The sequence below is a fragment of the Cynara cardunculus genome (genome assembly GCF_001531365.2).
Source record: "Cynara cardunculus var. scolymus isolate 2C chromosome LG 3, CcrdV1, whole genome shotgun sequence".
NCBI classification, from domain to species: Eukaryota; Viridiplantae; Streptophyta; class Magnoliopsida; order Asterales; family Asteraceae; genus Cynara; species Cynara cardunculus.
Window position 1 is genome coordinate 38,221,308 of NC_037530.1, and position 18,906 is coordinate 38,240,213.

General features: G+C 33.7%; 1 protein-coding gene across 1 annotated transcript; it reads left to right on the forward strand.

The window, feature by feature from the left end:
• The first annotated feature begins 6,026 nt into the window (after positions 1-6,026).
• Positions 6,027-16,975, forward strand: LOC112509228 (golgin candidate 5-like). Its single transcript, XM_025114086.1, has 19 exons — positions 6,027-6,186; positions 6,883-8,117; positions 8,496-8,567; positions 9,144-9,218; positions 9,717-9,831; positions 10,137-10,198; positions 10,295-10,342; positions 10,811-11,095; positions 12,215-12,274; positions 12,406-12,489; positions 12,553-12,618; positions 12,692-12,790; positions 13,563-13,781; positions 15,000-15,114; positions 15,195-15,409; positions 16,076-16,135; positions 16,238-16,351; positions 16,443-16,517; positions 16,946-16,975. The coding sequence occupies exons 1-19, from the start codon at positions 6,027-6,029 to the stop codon at positions 16,973-16,975; spliced, it is 3,189 nt and encodes a 1,062-aa protein (XP_024969854.1).
• The last annotated feature ends 1,931 nt before the right edge of the window (positions 16,976-18,906 follow it).

Sequence of the window (18,906 nt, forward strand, 5' to 3'; positions counted from 1 at the left end):
AACTCAATCTCAACCGTCCATTTAATTTGATGAATATGTGATTTCATAAAAATTTTGATTGTTTTCTAATATAAACTATTAATCATAAATAATGAACCATATTCATCTTCTATAAATATTTAAACCATAATAAATGAACTCTTATCATTTATATAAATATCTCAATTAATTGAGTTGCATTGGTTGTACAAATGGACATGATTGTATTTGAAATATACCACATATATATATATATATATGGTGGAGGTTTAAACGAGAACACTCTTATCACATGTGATAATACGTGTGAGGGGACCATGTGATGTGCAGACGACGTGTTCTACGACTTAGGCTGCGTTAAAAGTTGTCTGCATCTATGATTTAGCATCACATATGATGGTCTTAATAGATTGTAATATCATATCAACGAACACTCTTATCACATGTGATAATATTTGTGAGAAGACTTAGTGGTGTAAGGGAGACTTGGCCCACAACCAAGATCGCATCAAAAATCGTCCTCGTCTCTAATTTAGTATCACATGTGTATCATATGTGATGAAATAATAGTATCAAATGTGATTGTCTATAAAGACACATTTAAAGGAGAACTGATTAGTTTGTAGTAACCGTGAGATCTTATCAAAATTATTAATTTCCTAATTTAATATTTGATTCGTGGTTGATATTGGATCTCACGGTTACCATAAACAAAACAGTTCTCATTTAATTAACCATATTTATATATATATATATACTCTCAGTATACATATTATCTTTATCATATAAAAATAGTAAAGAGACATACGTCTGAATCACAGATATTGATTCACAACCGTTGAAAACATTGGAATTTATAAACGTCAATAATGATGGTGAATAATTTAAAGTAATAGTTGTTGGCTGCTCAGCTTAATTTCCAAACACCATAAATAACAAATCATAACTCGACAAAATTCATAAATGAGAGTTCTACACTTTCTTCATACTTTTGTTTTATATTAATTATTATGTTTATTGAATTACAAAATAATATAAAAAATAAATATATTTTTATTACTTATTTTACAGAGTATAAATAAGAACAAATTGCAAAAAAAGTAACGTACTTTAACTTGATTCATATGTTGGGTAACGTGCTTTCAATTTTTTTATTTTGGTACCTAAGATGTATTAGGTACCTGAGTAATTGGTTGAAACATTAACCGGTTACCATGTTGATGTGATATCCAACTCGGTATCTAAAATTGCGATTGCCGGAAAGAGTAGACCTACTAAAAGCACCAAAACAGAGGGAGAAAGTAAGGTAGACGAAAAAATCATTCTTTTTCCGTCCAATAAAAAATCCAACGTTTTTGTTGTTTGACCGACCATCAGAAGAAGCATTGAAATTCTAGTAGTAGATCCACCCATTTTCATTATTTCCAAGGTTTTCTCACGAGATTTTGAGTTTTACATGTCTGCCATTTTACCACCAAGGCATCTTACATTTATTCCTATTTCCTGTGCAGCTTAGGTGGAAGGTGAAGAAGGCCTCCTTCCGGAAGTGGGTCCGAGCCATCAGTGAGAGACCATTCTGGAAAAACTAGAACACTAACATTGTATCAGGAGTACAGGTCAAAAGATGGTTTCAAGTAGACAGTTTTTATAGAATCAAGACAAGAATTCAAGAATCCTTTAATCCAGTAAAAAAATATAACTTAATTATTAAAATGATGAATATAATAAATGAAAATATGACCCTAAAGTTTTGGAAATTCTCATTTTTGATGAGTTTTCTTTAAATTAATTACATGGAAATATTTGTTTTATTAATTAAATAAATATTAAAATCATTGCTTACAACGTTAAAAGGGTCAATTGAGCATTTAATGTTCTTAAAGTGTAATAAATGATTTTGCCATTTTTTCTTTGGAAAATGAGGACCGCACAATACCATATAAATTAATTAAAATATTCATTTTTAGATTTTAGGTTTATTTTTTAACTACTTTTTATTAATATTTAAAAAAAATATAAATTATATGAAAAAATCATGTATTTTAACTTAATTTCTATTTGGATAACGTACATTCAAAATTTTCAGTTTGATATATAAGATGTAAAGATTAAAACATTTAAGTACCCGAGTAACCGATTGAAATATTAACCGGTTACTATGCTGATGTAGCGAGTGATGTGAGATCCAATTCAGTATTATTTGTTATTCAACCCAATTTTGTCCCATCACTCGTCATATCGACATAGTAACCGGTTAATACTTCAACCAATTACCCGGGGGTACTTAAATGCTTAAAACTTTACATCTTAGGTATCAAAATAAAAGTTTTGAAAATACGTTAGCTAAAATATGAATCAAGTTAAAGTACGTTACTTTTCATGCAATATGCCTTTAAAAAACGTTGTTATCTTTGTAATTAACGTAATTTAATGAATAAATATCTGTAATGAAATTGACATGTAATTTGATGAATGTGTAATTATTATATTTTTTTAAATAACTAAATGACACTTTTTACCTTAATAATAGAAAGAGAAACTTTCTCCGTCTCATAATTAAGAGCTGAATGGAAAAGTCAAAACCTACTAAAAATTGACACTTATTTTAAGACAAACTAAGAGTTGTTTGTTTACCTTTTAATATTTTCATTAAGAGACAGTTTCTGAATCATTAAGAGCTGAATCTTGTTTGACAAAAAAAAATGTTTGTCTCTAAATAGTTCTAAAACCTTCGGAATGATTTTGTATCATGAGTCTCTTTTAACCATTCAACGCCCTAATTTCATTGTAAACAATTACCACACAATTATATTTCATTTTACACTATATCATAAAAGTCTTTTAATAATTCTGACCACTTCATCATTCTGCACCAAACCATTCAACAACTGTCAAATAGCCCATAAAATAAAAAGATGGATACTTGATTTGGAAAGGGGGAGTAAAATTTTTTTTGTTACAAAAAGCAAACATTAAACCAAAGATGCTTTTGGAGATTAACTCAACTGACAATAAAACTTGAGGTTAGCAAACATATGACACTTAATTCTTTTTTTTTTTTTGTTATAAAAAATCTCGTGGGATCAGCTCAACTGAAAATAAAGCTTGCGTTTTTGGAAATTCTTTTAAGAGATTGTCAGTTCAAGTCTTGTAAGATCATTGAAGATTTTTTTGACTGTTCTTGTGTTATACTGAAGTAGTCGATGTACATACAAACTGATTCGACACGTAGAATTAAAGAAAAAAAGGAAGAAGGAAAAAGGAAAAAAGCGAACATGAGACCTAATAAATGGACAAATCATAAATTTTCAATTTTAACCTTTTAGTTTGGGATTGTGTTCGAATATGGACCTTGAATTTTGAGATTGATTAAAGTTTTCCCCGTACAAGGACACCTGTTGGCACCGACAGATGGCCCCGTGCTTGAAATGATCATCGTTAAAATCCTAGGTCTTTTTAGGGGGCGGTTTCTCATTTTAAATATTAATAAAACCTTGGACTTTTTTGTTTTTTAATAATCATATTTTTATTCGAATTATTTTATCCAGAAACATATCAATTTCAACTTATATATATACATATATAAAAGTGAGTTATTATATAGCTCGACAACCAATACAACTCAATCTTAATCGTGTATTTAATTTGATGAATATGTAATTTCATAGAAATTTTGTTTATTTCCTAATATAAAGTATTAATCATAATTAATGAACCGTATTCATCTTCTATAAATATTTAAATCATAATAAATAAATTCTCATCATTTCCATAAATATTTAAATTTTTTAGGTTGTATTAGTTGTACAAATACGATAGGTTGCATTTGAAACAATCTCTCTCTCTCTCTCTCTCTCTCTATATATATATATATATATATATATATATAGACTTGGGATCACATGAGACCAATCTATTTTCGTGAAACCATTGAGAGCACTTTTTAACACTTGAAACTTCATAGCAAAAGTGGTCTCACGGGTCTCACGAAAACAACATGGTTTCACGTGAACCGAATCACACACAACACACACACATACACACACACACACACACACACACACACACACATATATATATATATATATATATACACACACACACACACATACAGAGAGAGAATGAGAAAGAAAGAAGAGCGATCAAATACAAACTGCCCCCTTTTGTACAAACCCTACAAACCAATCTCATCCATCCATTTTAATGATCAAATACCATTATTAAAAGAAGTTATTTTAGTAAAATAAAAAATAAAATTATTATTATTTTATCCAAGAAAAAAAAAATTGGAAAAAGTTTTAAACCTTTCAACCCATTGAAATACATTTCCTCGCATTAATCCTGTATTCAATCCTATTTCCTCGCATTAAACCCATTGAAATGTTCTTTTCCCGATTTCATTAGTGAAATTGGTTTCATGAATGAATTTTTTTTTTGAAAATTTAATAACATGATTTCCTTAGTAAAATTGATTTCATGGTTCATACTCAAAATGAAATATGATTTATTAATGAAACTAAATATGGTTCAGTCAATGAAACATTTTTTGAAAACTGAATGACCTGATTTCATTAGTGAAATTGGTTTCATGAACCAAACAGTTTCAAACCTGGATGACATTATTTCATTAGTGAAATTGGTTTCATGTTTCATAATTAAAAATCAATTGTAAAACTACAATAAAACAATTTTTTAAGTGTATTTGATTGACATAATTAGATATTTTAAAGTGTATTATAATAACATTAAAATATTTTAAAAATTTTATCAAAAAGAAATTTTAAAAAACATACATAAAAAATGTTTTTTTTTATGTAGGATCGGTAACGAGACCGGTTATCGTAACCGGTTACAAGTACTTTTTACCGGACCTTAGTGTTTTCGACATGACCGGAGCTGGTTATACCGGGACCATTCCGAATTGTTACTGTACCGGTCTAGGACCTGTTTTTAACCATTACTATCTGAAAGTGATAACTGTGTCTTGATGGGCCTATGTTGGAAGTGGGCCAAAGCCCAAGAAGTTGGGCTGAATTTGTACTCCATTAGTTTTTGTGACATGTTTTGATACTAACATATTAAATTATGTATTAAGACATATATTACAGTTTCTTTTTGTTATGTGTAAACCAAATGAAGATGACTGGACTGGACATGACTGAACTTGACAGAAGCAACACAGTTTAAATAATCATCTCTTAAGTATCAAATGAATACAGGTAATTTGTATCTGAAAACTCAAAAATAGAAACTGATTTTAAACGCTAGTATAAAATTAAAGTCATTGAGTTTTTCAGAGCTTATTTTACGTTTGACTTCGCTGGAATTAATTTGGACATAGCATCAGATACCTTAAATAGCAAAAAGAATTGTATAAAAAATATTTTTAAAAACAAAAGTTTCTGAATGCATAAAATCGGAAACGGTAAAAAGTAAGAGAAATTGACCAAAATATGAAACTTCTCAAACGAATTTACTTTTTAGCTATTTCTATTTAGTTATTACACTTTATATTCTTATATTTAGTTATTTAATTACTTTATATATATCATTTTTTACATCTTTGTTATATTAACACACGAAAAAATACGTTTCATTATTTACAAATTATATATCATTATAATCGTCTCGTTTAAAATGAATCCAATATCATATACTTTGAATTTAATTTTATATTACAAATTATATTATTTATCATATTTAATAACCAAAAATAATTGGAAGTTTGGGAAGTATATGGAATCTGGTTATGGACGGAGGGAGTATCACCTTCGAGATTTGAATAACGGTTGGCCAATCCATCAAATCATCACAGATCTAGCATTCAAAACTTGCAACGTCAATCCAGTATGTATCCTGATCTATGATTCAAAATCTCTATTCGCCAATCAATCAAAAACCGCATTGAAATCGTTTTTTTTTTCTTTCAATCTGCAATAGAATGTTGATGATTGTCGAGTTTTCGTTTCAGTTTGTAGGGTCTTCCGATGCGTTTGATCCACGTAGTTGGAGGAATTTTGAAGATCTAATTAGTTGTAGATTTGGAGATGGCATGGTTACGCGGGAAGGTCGCGTTAGGGAGCTTCCCGGATTTAGCTGGAGCCGTTAACAAGATTAGTGAGAGCGTGAAGAACATTGAGAAGAATTTTGACAATGCTTTAGGTTTTGAAGACCAGCCTGGTGGTGCTTCTACTTCCATCAATGAAGGTACGTACTTGACCGCTTCAATTCCTAATTCAGAATCCATCCATCATTTTATCGTTTTAATTCTTCATATGGGCGCAAACGCATATGTAATGTCATACAGAAAAGCACATCGAATGTAACAGTTGCAACTTTGGTTCAGATGCCTTCGGGAGTTGTTTTATGTTTCATTCAACAGTTTTGCATGTTAGAACTTTGGAGCAGTAATGTCGTCTAGTATATTAGTTTATTAGCACTTGCATAGTTGCATGGCATTTCAGGGGAGCTTTACGTACAAAGCCAAGTTTTTTTTTTCCCAAAGCTGTTACTTCCAATTAAAAACATGCTCCTACTATCTATGAAAACCCTTCTAAACAAAAACCCTCATAATCTATATAGACAGATTAATTCACACAGACAACTTTATTCATACATGAGAAGTGTGAAGGGTACTATGTAGGCTTTTACGGGATATGTTTTGACTGTAAGTTGCTAGATGCCAATTATTCTTTTCGACTTAACAACTTGCTCCAACATTGCATTCTATGCCATAGCCTGAAATTTGCAGTGTACAGGGTTTGGATTATGTACTGGTTATATTGGAGTGAGAAATCAAAGGTTTGAGGATTGTGGTACCAAAAAAGCCAATCATATCAAGAGTGGTGATCATGGTGAGGATTTTTTTCTTTTTCTGATCAAACTCCTATTGTTTGCTTCCAGCTTCACACTACTGGTCTCCCGAGTTAATGGCCTTCACGGGACAGACAGATGGAAAAGGCATTGCTGCTGAGGCTTCCAAAAAACATGAATCTTCTAAAAAACACGAATCTTCAGAAAAACATGAATCTTCAAAGGAAAAGGAAGGGGCTGGTGCTGATGATTCAACTAACACTACCGGACAGAAAGATGGAAAAGGCATTGCCGAGTCTTCCAAAACACTGGAATCTTCAGAAAAACATGAATTTTCAAGTCACCCATCGTTTTCACAAGAAAAGGAAGGGGCTGATGCTGATGATTTAACTAACACTACCGAGGAACATTCCTCCCCTGTTAGGGAATCAAGCGAAGAAACTTTGAAGCCTGAAGAACATCATGTGTTTTCTAAAGAAAAGGAAGGATATGATGCTGAAGATTCAACCAAATCCAACGAGGCACATTTCCCACATGTCACAGAAGCAAGTGTAAAAACTCTAAAGCCTGAAGAACATCAAGCTCACGCTGTGCAAATGAACATTACAATTCCGGAGGAAACAGATAACAGTGCTGAAAAACCCGTAGATATATATGCAGAAAATATTGCTGAAAAACCTGTAGAAACTAATATCGCAATATCTCATGAGGCAACTGCTGTTGCTGACAATCACATTGAAGCCGAAGCTGATTCACAAGCAAAACCAAGTGCTGATGATGCCGAGGAATCAAAGTTTTTGGGCCGTGAGGAAAACTCAGAAATTGATTCTGTAAAAAATTATGGATCAGTAGAAGATGAGTCTACAAATTCTGTAGACCAAGTTTCAACCACTTCCCCGGAGCTAAATGAAAAGAATGCTGCTCCTGATATGCAGAAGAGTGACCATGAACTAAATATGCAAGATAAAATGACCACACAGGAAGATTCTGCAGTTGAAGCAGTGGATTCATCATATGAGGATCAATCTGCAAACGAGTCAGAGCCACTTGGACCTCAATATCCTGTATCTGAAGTGGATGAAAGTGTCGAAGAATGCCAACCACATTTGTTGCCAAGTTCAGATGATGCTTCTAAGATGGTTCTTGAAGTAGCTTCTAAGGATAACAATGACAATGCTAAAGTTCATCTAGTAAACCAGCTTGCTGGTGATGATCAGAGAAGTAATTTGTCTGGCAATGCAGATTTGAAGATTGAATTGGAGACGTTGAAGAAGGAGATGAAAAAGATGGAAACTGCACTTCTAGGAGCTGCTAGACAAGCTCAGGTATTTAAATTTTGGCCAATTTTATGAAAAGTTGATATTCTTGATGCAAATGTACTAGCTGATACTTAGGTGATTTGTTTAAAGCTATGTGAAATAAGTATTTTTTTAAGTTAGACCAAATTGTTTTATGGTCAAGCCAGGCAATGCTTGTTGACAAGTTATTTATATTGAAAGTTAATCTACGTTTATTCATTATTTTCAAAGTTTTTTGTTGCATCTCTTGCTGTATGTCGATGCCTATATTTATATATTCTTAATTGGCTAAATTGTGCATTTTGTTTAAATGTGTATCTCCTGGGTACTACACTGTTTCTTGCAACTTCTTTATATTTGTTCGCGTGATCAGTTGTTCCCAATCATAATAGTTATCTGTTACAGGTAAAAGCTGATGAAATTGCAAAGCTGATGAATGAGAATGAGCAGCTGAAATCTATAATTGAGGATCAGAGGGTATGTACAAGTGTATTGTTGTCAGAGAAACTCGGGTTTTCCAATAATTCATTATTGCAACCAATTGTACGCTATAAATACATACATTAATACGTCAATATAGTTATATATGTGTGACTGTGTATGATTCAACTCTATATTAAAGACTAATCATGTAGTGTAATGGTCCATACATCTATATCCAGGGCCTCTATGTTACTGTTTTCTGGTCGTTCTGTTTATGCCTTGAAGATTGTTTCTCTCTTCAAATATCTAAAATTACCATGAACTAACACAACTATCTGTGGAGAATGTGCCAATGAGAGACCACTAATAGTTATCTACTGAGGTGCATTCCATATTTTATGTTCTCCTTATTGGTTTAAAAATGTAACTGGCCAACATGTCTTACTATCTCAAAAAGGGCATTGAAAGAGAGTTGCTTAAACAATTTGGAGAGTGAGAAAAATTGTGCGCATAATAACGAAACAGTTATGTCCCACTTTGATGCAGCTGCTGCCTGAACTTTTAGTCAGCTAATCTCTTTTGTCATTCGTATCTCCTTCCTCCTATTCTGACTCTGGTGTTGCTATACAGAGAAAATCAAATGACGCTGAAATTGAATCTCTACGAGAAGAATATCATCAAAGAGTTTCGACTCTTGAAAGAAAGGTAAACTAATGCATTTTTCTGTATCTTGTTTAATCTTAAGACTTCTACTTCTAGAAATACTGTAGGAACGTATTGAAAGGAAGTGTTATAGGTTGCACATTGTAATTGTCTTATCATCCAAGTGTCTTGACTTCTGCAAGAAATCCAAATAGTTGGTATCTACTGGCTACTATATCTTTTTAAGCTTAATATTTTTCTTTTAAGCAACATGATAAGTCTGGATTTAGATTTCCTCCCTACGAGTCAAGCAACCTATCTTACTAATAAGAAAGTGCAAGTTCATGTAGTTCGTTGCATTATTCTTTGTTTCTCAGTCATTACATATACTATATGAACTATCAATCTGAAACACTTGACCATAAATGTCGAGTGGAATGTGATACCCAATTTCTGTGAAATAATATTTTACTTTTGACTATGTAGGTGCCCTGTCATGGTCCATTAACACATAACTAATGTTTCTAGTTTCTATGCATTAACTCAGCTTCAATAACTCAGGTTTATGCTCTTATGAGGGAAAGGGATACACTACGTAGAGAGCAAAATAAGATGAATGATGCCAATGCTCTTTTAAAGGAAAAAGATGAGATAATCACTCAAGTTATGGCAGAAGGTAATGAATCAGTTAACTGCTTGAGAAGAGGTTTCCCATATTCTAGCAACATCTGTTTTCCGTATTGCACTAAAGGGTCAATTCTTGTACTGATATGAGTTACAAGTGCCATTCCAATGTGTGAGCCACAGACTGGAATCAGGATTCAAAGATGTTTACGATTATCAATCTAAATCTGTTTCAACAATATACTTTTGATAGATATATCTGTGACCTCTACTACTTGCTAATATAGTTTCAGAGTTCTCTGAAGACCACATTATCTGTAGTACAAATGATGGTGCTATTCCTTTTCATTCACATAGGTGAAGAGCTTTCAAAGAAACAAGCCGTTCAAGAATCTACAATTAGGAGACTACGGGCACAGGTATAGGATAAAACATACTGTCTTACCTTTGGAGCCTAAAAATGTTTCATTGCACATCTTCTTATTAATTGAAATTATGTTTTTTGAGAATCCTAGATTAGAGAGTTTGAAGAAGAGAAGAAAGGATTGATAACCAAGCTGCAGGTAATTACTTCTCCAGCATAATAATGTACTGTTGTCAAGATAGTTTTCATAAAAAAATCGTACATAGCGTCATGAGTGAAGATCAACTACATCCGCAAATCTCTGTGGTTTGGTTCTACTGGTTTCGGACCTTCATCCTTCTTTTATCTTACATGTAGTCTACATTTTTCTTGCAAAATCTGTTGCAAATCTTCTTCTCCCGAGTTTTCGACCTATTATGATTTGAAAATTATGTACATTTATGGAACTTTAACAGTGCTATTTTAAAACTATGCAAAACGTACCAAAATTTTACTTATTGTTGACAGGATCCGAGGTGTTTAGTGTTTACTAAGATGCGCAGCAGATAGCTCATCACCATCACAATATAATTGTATTTTTTTTCCTTTTTCTAAGACCAGTGTCCCTCCAGATTATTATTTCTTCCCTTCATTGTTAATTGTGTTCATCTTTTCTTATTAAGTTCAGGTTGAAGAGAACAAAGTGGAGAGTATAACCAGGGACAAGGCAGCTACGGAGAAGCTTCTGCAAGAATCAATAGAGAAAAACCATGCTGAAGTTGCAGCATTAAAAGAGTACTATACGAATGCACTGACTGCAGCCAAGGAGGCAAAAGCACTAGCAGAGGCACGAGCAAACGATGAAGCCAGAACAGAACTAGAGGGCCACTTAAGGGAGGCTGAGGAGCGAGAAGCTATGCTAGTTCAAACTCTGGAAGAATTGAGGCAAATGCTGAGTAGAAAGGAGCAGCAGGTTTCCGTTTTCAACACTTCAGTTGAATATTCACTTGATAATATTTTCTAATATACATTTAGAGGGAGGGGGAGGTTTTAGGGGAAAATCTCAAAAATGAAAAACTGAAAAACTCTGGTAACCATTCATTTGAATTTCTCGGTTTTTATGCACGTGTGCATGTTATGCACACGTGGATACCGGATTAATTGCTTACAAGTTTCTTCTATGCACATATGCATACCGTCCCGATGAACTTGTTATCAGAGTGTTTTTTAGTTTTTCAATTTTTTTGTGATTACTAGGTTTTCCTCAGTTACTCGTATTAGGGGCGTTCGTGTGTAGTTTGGTGCGGTTTGAGCATAATCCTAAACCACAAACCGCACCGCATATATCTCAAACCGCAAAAAACCATACCGCGAAATGTGGTACGTTGCGGTTTACGTGGTTTGTACCTAACGCTTTACACCTACAATCCAATTATTATAAGATTAAAACTTTATTATAAAATCAACTATAACGTGACTGAAGTCCTAACAAATAAAAAGTTTAAATTTATTCGATTCCCAAATACATATTATATAATTAAATTAGCTTAAGAAAACCAAAAATATTACATAATCAAAGAGTCTAAGAAAACAAAAAAAATTACATAATTAAAAATCGTGTAAGAAAACTAAAAATATTAAGTAAATTAGCCTAATTATTATGTATATAATATATATATATATATATATATATATGAGACTAGACTGTTTTTGTGAGACCTGTGAGACCATTTTTTTACATTTGAAACATCACAGCAAAACAATGTGAAGGTAACCTTCACAGTGTTTTTGCTATGGAGGTTCGGATTTTTTTTATTTTCACAGTGTTTTGCTGTGAAGTTTCAAGTATAAAAATGTGGTCTCATGAAAACATGTTTGTGTCACTTGAACCCAACCCATATATATAATGTGCGGTGCGGTTTGAACCGTGGTTTGATAACTCAAAATTGCAAACCTCACTGCATAGTGCGCTTTGGTAAAAATGCAAACCGCAAACCGCACTGCGGAAGTTCTAAATTGCGTTCCAGTGTGGGCGGTTTGTGCAATTTGGCGGTTTAGATGAATATCCCTAACCAGTATATTCTTGCTGCAGGCAGTTTTAAGAGAAGATATGCTAAGGAGAGACATCGATGACCTCCAAAAACGACATCAAGTATGTTTTGCAGTGTTGCATCCATAATAGGGCATTAAGTATACATTCTGTTTCTTCTTTATATTGAATTTTTGTCCTCTTTTATTTATTACTTCCCAACTTAGTAAACTACCTATATCATTGGTCCGCAGGCAAGTGAGCGTAGATGTGAAGAGCTGGTTATGCAAGTTCCTGAATCTACTAGGCCTCTTTTGAGGCAGATCGCGGCTATGCAGGTTTGCTTTCATTGAGCACATTGTTCCTTGAGCTTTTCACGTTAACTGATCTCCCTTGAATAGGAAGCAACCGCTACAAAGGCAGAAGCTTGGGCTGCTGTGGAGAGATCTCTAAACATTCGACTTCAGGTCCCCCAAAAGAGCAATATTATTTACATTACAACTCTTTATTGCATATACTTCTTGACAGTTCCATTTGCAGGAAGCAGAGGCCAAAGCTGCAGCTGCAGAGGAAAGAGAACATTCTGTTAGTGAACGGTTATCCCAAACATTATCTCGAATAAATGTTCTTGAAGCTCAGGTGCTTTTGCTATCCTCTTCTTGATTGTTACGCCGTTCCAATCTTTTTGGAGGCCTTGTTAGACATGTACTAAGCCTATAGGCCGACTAGATAAATAATAAATAGAATGAAATATAATTGTTCATACCATATATTATATCAAAAGTCTTGAAATTCGAAACAACAAGAATATACTAAAATGACAAAGTAACTTATCAATTTACTTGAAGAGAATCACTCTTCGAAAGCCGGAATCGCCAAAATCGGCTAAAAGAATATAGGCCTAAGGGTCTGTTCATTAGCAGCTTAATACAGCTTATTCGGTCAACTATACATGACTGTTACGTAGTGACATAATGATATAGAAAGTGGCTTATTCAGTAAGCTTCTAGGAGGATGCTTTATGCAGAAAACCAAGTTTTTCCAAACCTGCCACTTCCAATTAAAAAGCACACACTCATTCCATATATGGAAAAAAACCCTCACGGAAAAACCTTCACAATTTATACGGGCAGATTAATCCAAATAAACAGCTTTATTCATGCAGTAATTGATGGAAAATCAATCAAACAGCCCCTAAAACATTTATAGATGGGATAAAACATTATAATTGTGGTAAAAATGTATAATTGGGCTAAAGGTTAAAACATATACAACAATTGGGTAAAGGCTAAAAATGTATAATTGAGCCTCCAAAATTTTGGGGTCCTTTTCCATCTCACTTTGGAACACCCTCAGGCACGGTCCTGAGCCATACAACGAACCGTAGCTTACAATCATAAATGTGTTGCAGATATCATGTTTGAGAGCTGAGCAAACCCAACTAACCAGGTCTCTTGAGAAGGAAAGACACAGAGCATCTGAAAGTAGGCAGGACTACCTGGCTCTAAAAGAGGAAGCTGATACTCATAAAGGTCATGCAAATCAACTCAAAGAAGAGATGAGGGAACTCAAGAGGAAACATAAGCACGAGCTGCACGAAGCATTGGCACAACGCGAACTTCTCCAGCAGGTAGTCATACATATATTTTAAAAAGTGTACAAGCATTATACCAGTTTCTCTTGAAAGTTATGTTGGTTTTTGGGTTCTAAACTAATGGGCTATAATCGAGAATATAAGAAACCTACTACTTACTGCTTCAAGATCTCTATCCTTAAAAAGTTGTGTTTCTATAGCAACACAACCAACAGAGAAAGATGAGATTTTTGATGTAGGAATGCATGTATTTATAGATTTTCCTGACAGCCCTTTAAACTATCATATTTGACACCTGGCAGCATTACTGACGGTTCGAATAGGCACCAACTGTCACTATTGACAGATTTGTGACAAGTGGCAAAGGTGACAGCTCAGTCCGTCGTGACTCTTCCAATAGGCACAACAGGTAACTAACGGCAACGGACATCCTTTGCCAAAGCAACGCTTCGAAGCACCTGTTCATGAAGAGGTGCCTCTTGGACCAATCTTTGCTAATAGCGAACCGTCGCATACGTTCACCAAGAGCCTTTTCCAAGCAGTCACACCTGTTACAATTTGGACTGTTTCCATATGGACCATCCAAAATAAAATTTGCTGCTCGCGGTGATGCGTGTGTGTGAAGTGCGCATTAAAGCGCTACATTGCACCCATGGTCTCGCACGCATAAGGGTGCGTTGCACCCTTATGGAGCCCCCAATATTAAATAAATATAAGATAATGATTCCACTTATATGCCCACTTTTGTTCTATTTTTTCACCTTTATGGGACAAGGTGAAACCCACCAAAATGAGCTTTTCTCTTCTTCCTAAGATTTAACACGTAAGACCAAGTTTTAACTTATTTTGAAAACTCCTCGACAAGTTATCGTTAACCTCGGAAGAGTGAAAGTTATCATTGACCTTAGAAGAGTGGCCAAGGAAACTTGCTTCATATATATCTTGCAAGGGGAAACTTCAAATGAGAATACAAACATTTTGAGAACATGAAAACCAACTATTTCATGAATTATTTATGATGAATGACCCAAATATTCATGAATATCATGCATTTTCATTATGAATAATTTCCGTCAAGGATATCTGTCAACGAAATTCATCATAGACAGTTGGTTCTCAAGATATTTACCGTTGAACCTGCCTCTGTCTTACATTTCTTTAATAATATCTAATTTATGTTGATTGATATCTTCTCTATTTATGGAAACACTTCAAGTACATAAGTTATGTAAATTATATTCTTGACGAGTATAGGAAATTGAACGTGAAAAAGCTGCACGTTTGGAACTACAAAAGACAGCCCGCCCTCAGCTTTCTCCTGTTTCTGGACAAAGTTCCATACCCAAACCCAAGTCTCCCTCTGAGAATGGTGAGAGTAGCTCTGTTCTTTACTATGATATCTCTTCAATTTTCTCCTCTTTTGGTGTACTGACTTGACTTCTTGTACAGGACTGACTCGCAGACTTTCAAGTGCGAGCAGTTTAAGTAGTATGGAGGAAAGTTTCTATCTTCAGGCATCTTTAGACTCCTCTAATACCTTCTCCGAAAGAAGTCTCAGAGAGCCTACCATAACCCCGTATTATCTAAAGAGCATGACCCCGAGTGCTTTTGCAGCTGCGCTACGTCAAAAGGAGGGTGAACTTGCATCTTATATGTCTAGATTGGTATGAAACTTTTTCTCACCATTAATGAGGCTAATAACATCCATTTCTGAAATCAAATGAACATTCAAGATGTTGTTCGTGTGCGTATGGTACACGAGATAGGATGGATAGGACATAACAAAAACTTGTTGTCCTACGCTTGGTGCGACATCGTACTGGGACAGGACAATGACTGAATGGCATAAAAAAATTAAAGATCACTTGGGTGCTGTTTGGTTGGTTTTTCATTAAGTTCTCTATGGATAAAGCTGTCTATGTGGATTTATCTGTCTATATAGATTCGGGAGATTTTTGTTTGGGAGGGTTTTTTCATATGAAATGAGCGTGTTTTTTAAATTGGGAGGACAAGTTTGGAAAAAAAAAACTTGTCTTTCTGCATAAAGCTCTTCCCTAAAAGCTTAGTAAACAAGTCGCGTTCTATATCATCATGTCCTTAGTTGGAACAAAAATTAGGGAGATGGGTCATGGTATATTACTAAACTACCTACGTCAAATTAAAACCTCTTTAAACTTCCACAATTATTTCACCTGCCTATCTCTCTCTCTAGCCCAGTCCAGTTCCGTCCAGCCTTGTTTGTGTAACAAACGCACTCGTATCCACAACACATTATATCACTCATCCCATATATCTAATTCCAAGTCTTTTTGCTTCATCATACATTTTAGGCATCCATGGAAGCCATTCGCGACTCTCTTTCAGAGGAGTTGGTTAAAATGACTGAAGAGGCATGCTTAATGCTTTACTTCTTTTTCCCCTCTTCTTAGCAGAACCAAAATGATCATGTGTTTCTTATCAGTCTTCTCTTTGGGATACTATTTTTATTTCAGTGTGAAAAACTACGATCCGAAGTGGCTCTGCTGCCTAGCATTAAGGCCGAGCTAGAAGCATTAAGAGTCAGGCACTCGGCTGCACTAGAGTTGATGGGTGAACGGGATGAAGAGGTACACTACTTTAAAAATTGATCAGGTTTAGCGATTGCAACTATTAACAACGTTTCAAAGAATACTAAAAGCGATCTTTTGTTTTGCGTAGCTTGAAGAACTTCGTGCGGATATTGTGGACGTGAAGGAAATGTACAGAGAACAAGTGAACATGCTTGTAAATAAGGTGTTATATCCTGCAAAAAATTTCTGGATCCACCTCTAGTCTGAGGTTTTCATGGAATGGCCGTATATATCTTACCGTCCCCATACCCCACTTTTAAGTGGATCCCATAGTCCATTTGGTTTGGCATTCCTGCAAAAGCAGAGTCTTGACGATGTAATAGATTATCCCTCCGTCCCAAAATTAGTGTCCACAATAAATGTGTAATTATTACACTTTTTGAATAACTAAATGACACATTTACCCTTGATAATAGAGAGATAAATTTTATCAGTTTCATAATTAAGGGGGAAATGGAAACTTACTTTTCAAGTGGACACTTATTTTGAGACAAACTTATATAGAAATGCATACACTTATTATGGAACGGAGGGAGTACTAAATGTGAAATAATTAATCTTATTAATTTGTCGCAATGTCCATCCCCGCAGATCCAGATGTTTTCATCTACCGGTGCCTAAGGAGGTCACTGTCGGTTGGTTGAAGATCACGCAGGTTCGGTTGTATATCTTGCAATACATCGTAACTGAATTTTTTTTTGTTACCTTCTTCATTATTCTTGTGTTGCAGAGTATGAGCGCGGAACCAGTTTCCAAGCTTAAACATGTGACATTTTTTCATTCCGACAATTCAAAATGCGGACACTGATTTGTTTTGTTTTCTATTTTCCATGTAAAATATATATTCGTTTCGGTTTTATGTTATTTTGTATTAATAAAATAGGTACATTGATGAATATTATAGTTAGAATTTATTTTTGTATATATTGTCTGTAAATGTTTTTTTTACAAGAATGATTATTCAATCAGGTTAGGGGCTGCTTGGTTTGCTTTCCATTATGTATGATTTGTGTGCATTAATTTGTCTGTATAAATTGGGAATATTTTTGTTTTGAGAGCATTTTTATAGATGAATGAATATGTTTTTTTTAATTTGGAGAGACATGTTTGGAAAAAAAAACTTGACTTTCTTCTTTCCCTGTCTTTCTTTTTGCTTGATGCTTACGATGGATTTAAGCGTTTTCTCTTAAGAAAGATATTAAACTTAAAAAGGTTGTGCACCAAAAAATCACGAGTGCGAGGCCATTTGACGTTTGAAATGAGGGTAGAAGCTATTAAGGATTTCTATGGGACTTTTGTTCCTTAATTAATAAACGTGAAAGAAGTCTATTTATCACGTTTATGGAAGTAATAACTTTCCCCAATAGACGTTTTTTGAAAAAGTAAAGCTCGGGTGGTGGAGTAAATGTCCATTTTTCTTTTCAACTACACCATTTCGTTGAGGTGTGCTAGCACACGATGAATCATGAAAAATTCCTTCCGATTAAAAGCAAGGTGATAAAATTTGATTGAAATAGTCCCTAGAATTGTTTGTCGTAAAGTTCTTTTTATTTCTTATTTTATACCCAATCTGATTCTGAATCATCGAGTGGAAATCTATATATATATTAAAGAAGAAACCACATGTAATGATGTGACCTCTTCTCAAAACAAGAAAATGTTTTAACTTTTTTCTCCTTTTTTCAAGCTTTTCCTACCTCAATATTTGTTTTTGATTTTTAATATTCATATTTAAGACCTTTTAATTAGGTTGTTTCAACCTATTCATATTCCCTATAATAATTATTTTTTTAACTCTCATTATTTCTCTCTATTTGGTTACAAATTTTCATTTTCTCTTCAAGGTAAACCTCTAYAATAATCTCTCAATTCTTCCTCTATATTCATGTATAATTTTGTGGTACACTTCTATGATRATCTCTCTATTAATCTCTCGATTTTTTCTCTCTATTCAGTTATAAATTTGAGGATGTTATTTGCATTTTTGTTTATTTGAGATGTCATTCAATAAGACAAATCATAATATGAGTTTGTGTTTATGTAAGTATAATATTTTCTTTTTTTAGTCGGAGACATTCACATTATAGTTGGAATTATGTAGGCATATGGATTTCTTTTTGTGTAGAAAAAGTGGCATATGAATCATTGAAGAAACAATTTAACATTGTTTAAGCATAATATCTCTCTTAACCTCTCAATTCTTTCCATCTATTCAGTTTTTTTGGAGGTCATTCGCATTTTTGTTTATTTGGGTTTATATATTAAAGAAGAAACCATGAGTTGTTGAGATGGCTTCTCCTAAAACTTAGAACCTTATTTCTCTTTTTTCTCCTTCATTCTTTTAATATCCACTACTATATTTTTTTTTGTCAATTTATGTTTTTTTCTTAAATGTTTGCATTCAACTTCAAACCATTCATCTTCTTCTATATTAATTCAAATTACATAACTCCAAACCATTCATCTTCTTCTATATTAATTCAAATTACATAACTCCAAATCATTCATCTTCTTCTATATTAATTCAAATTACATAACTCCAAATCATTCAT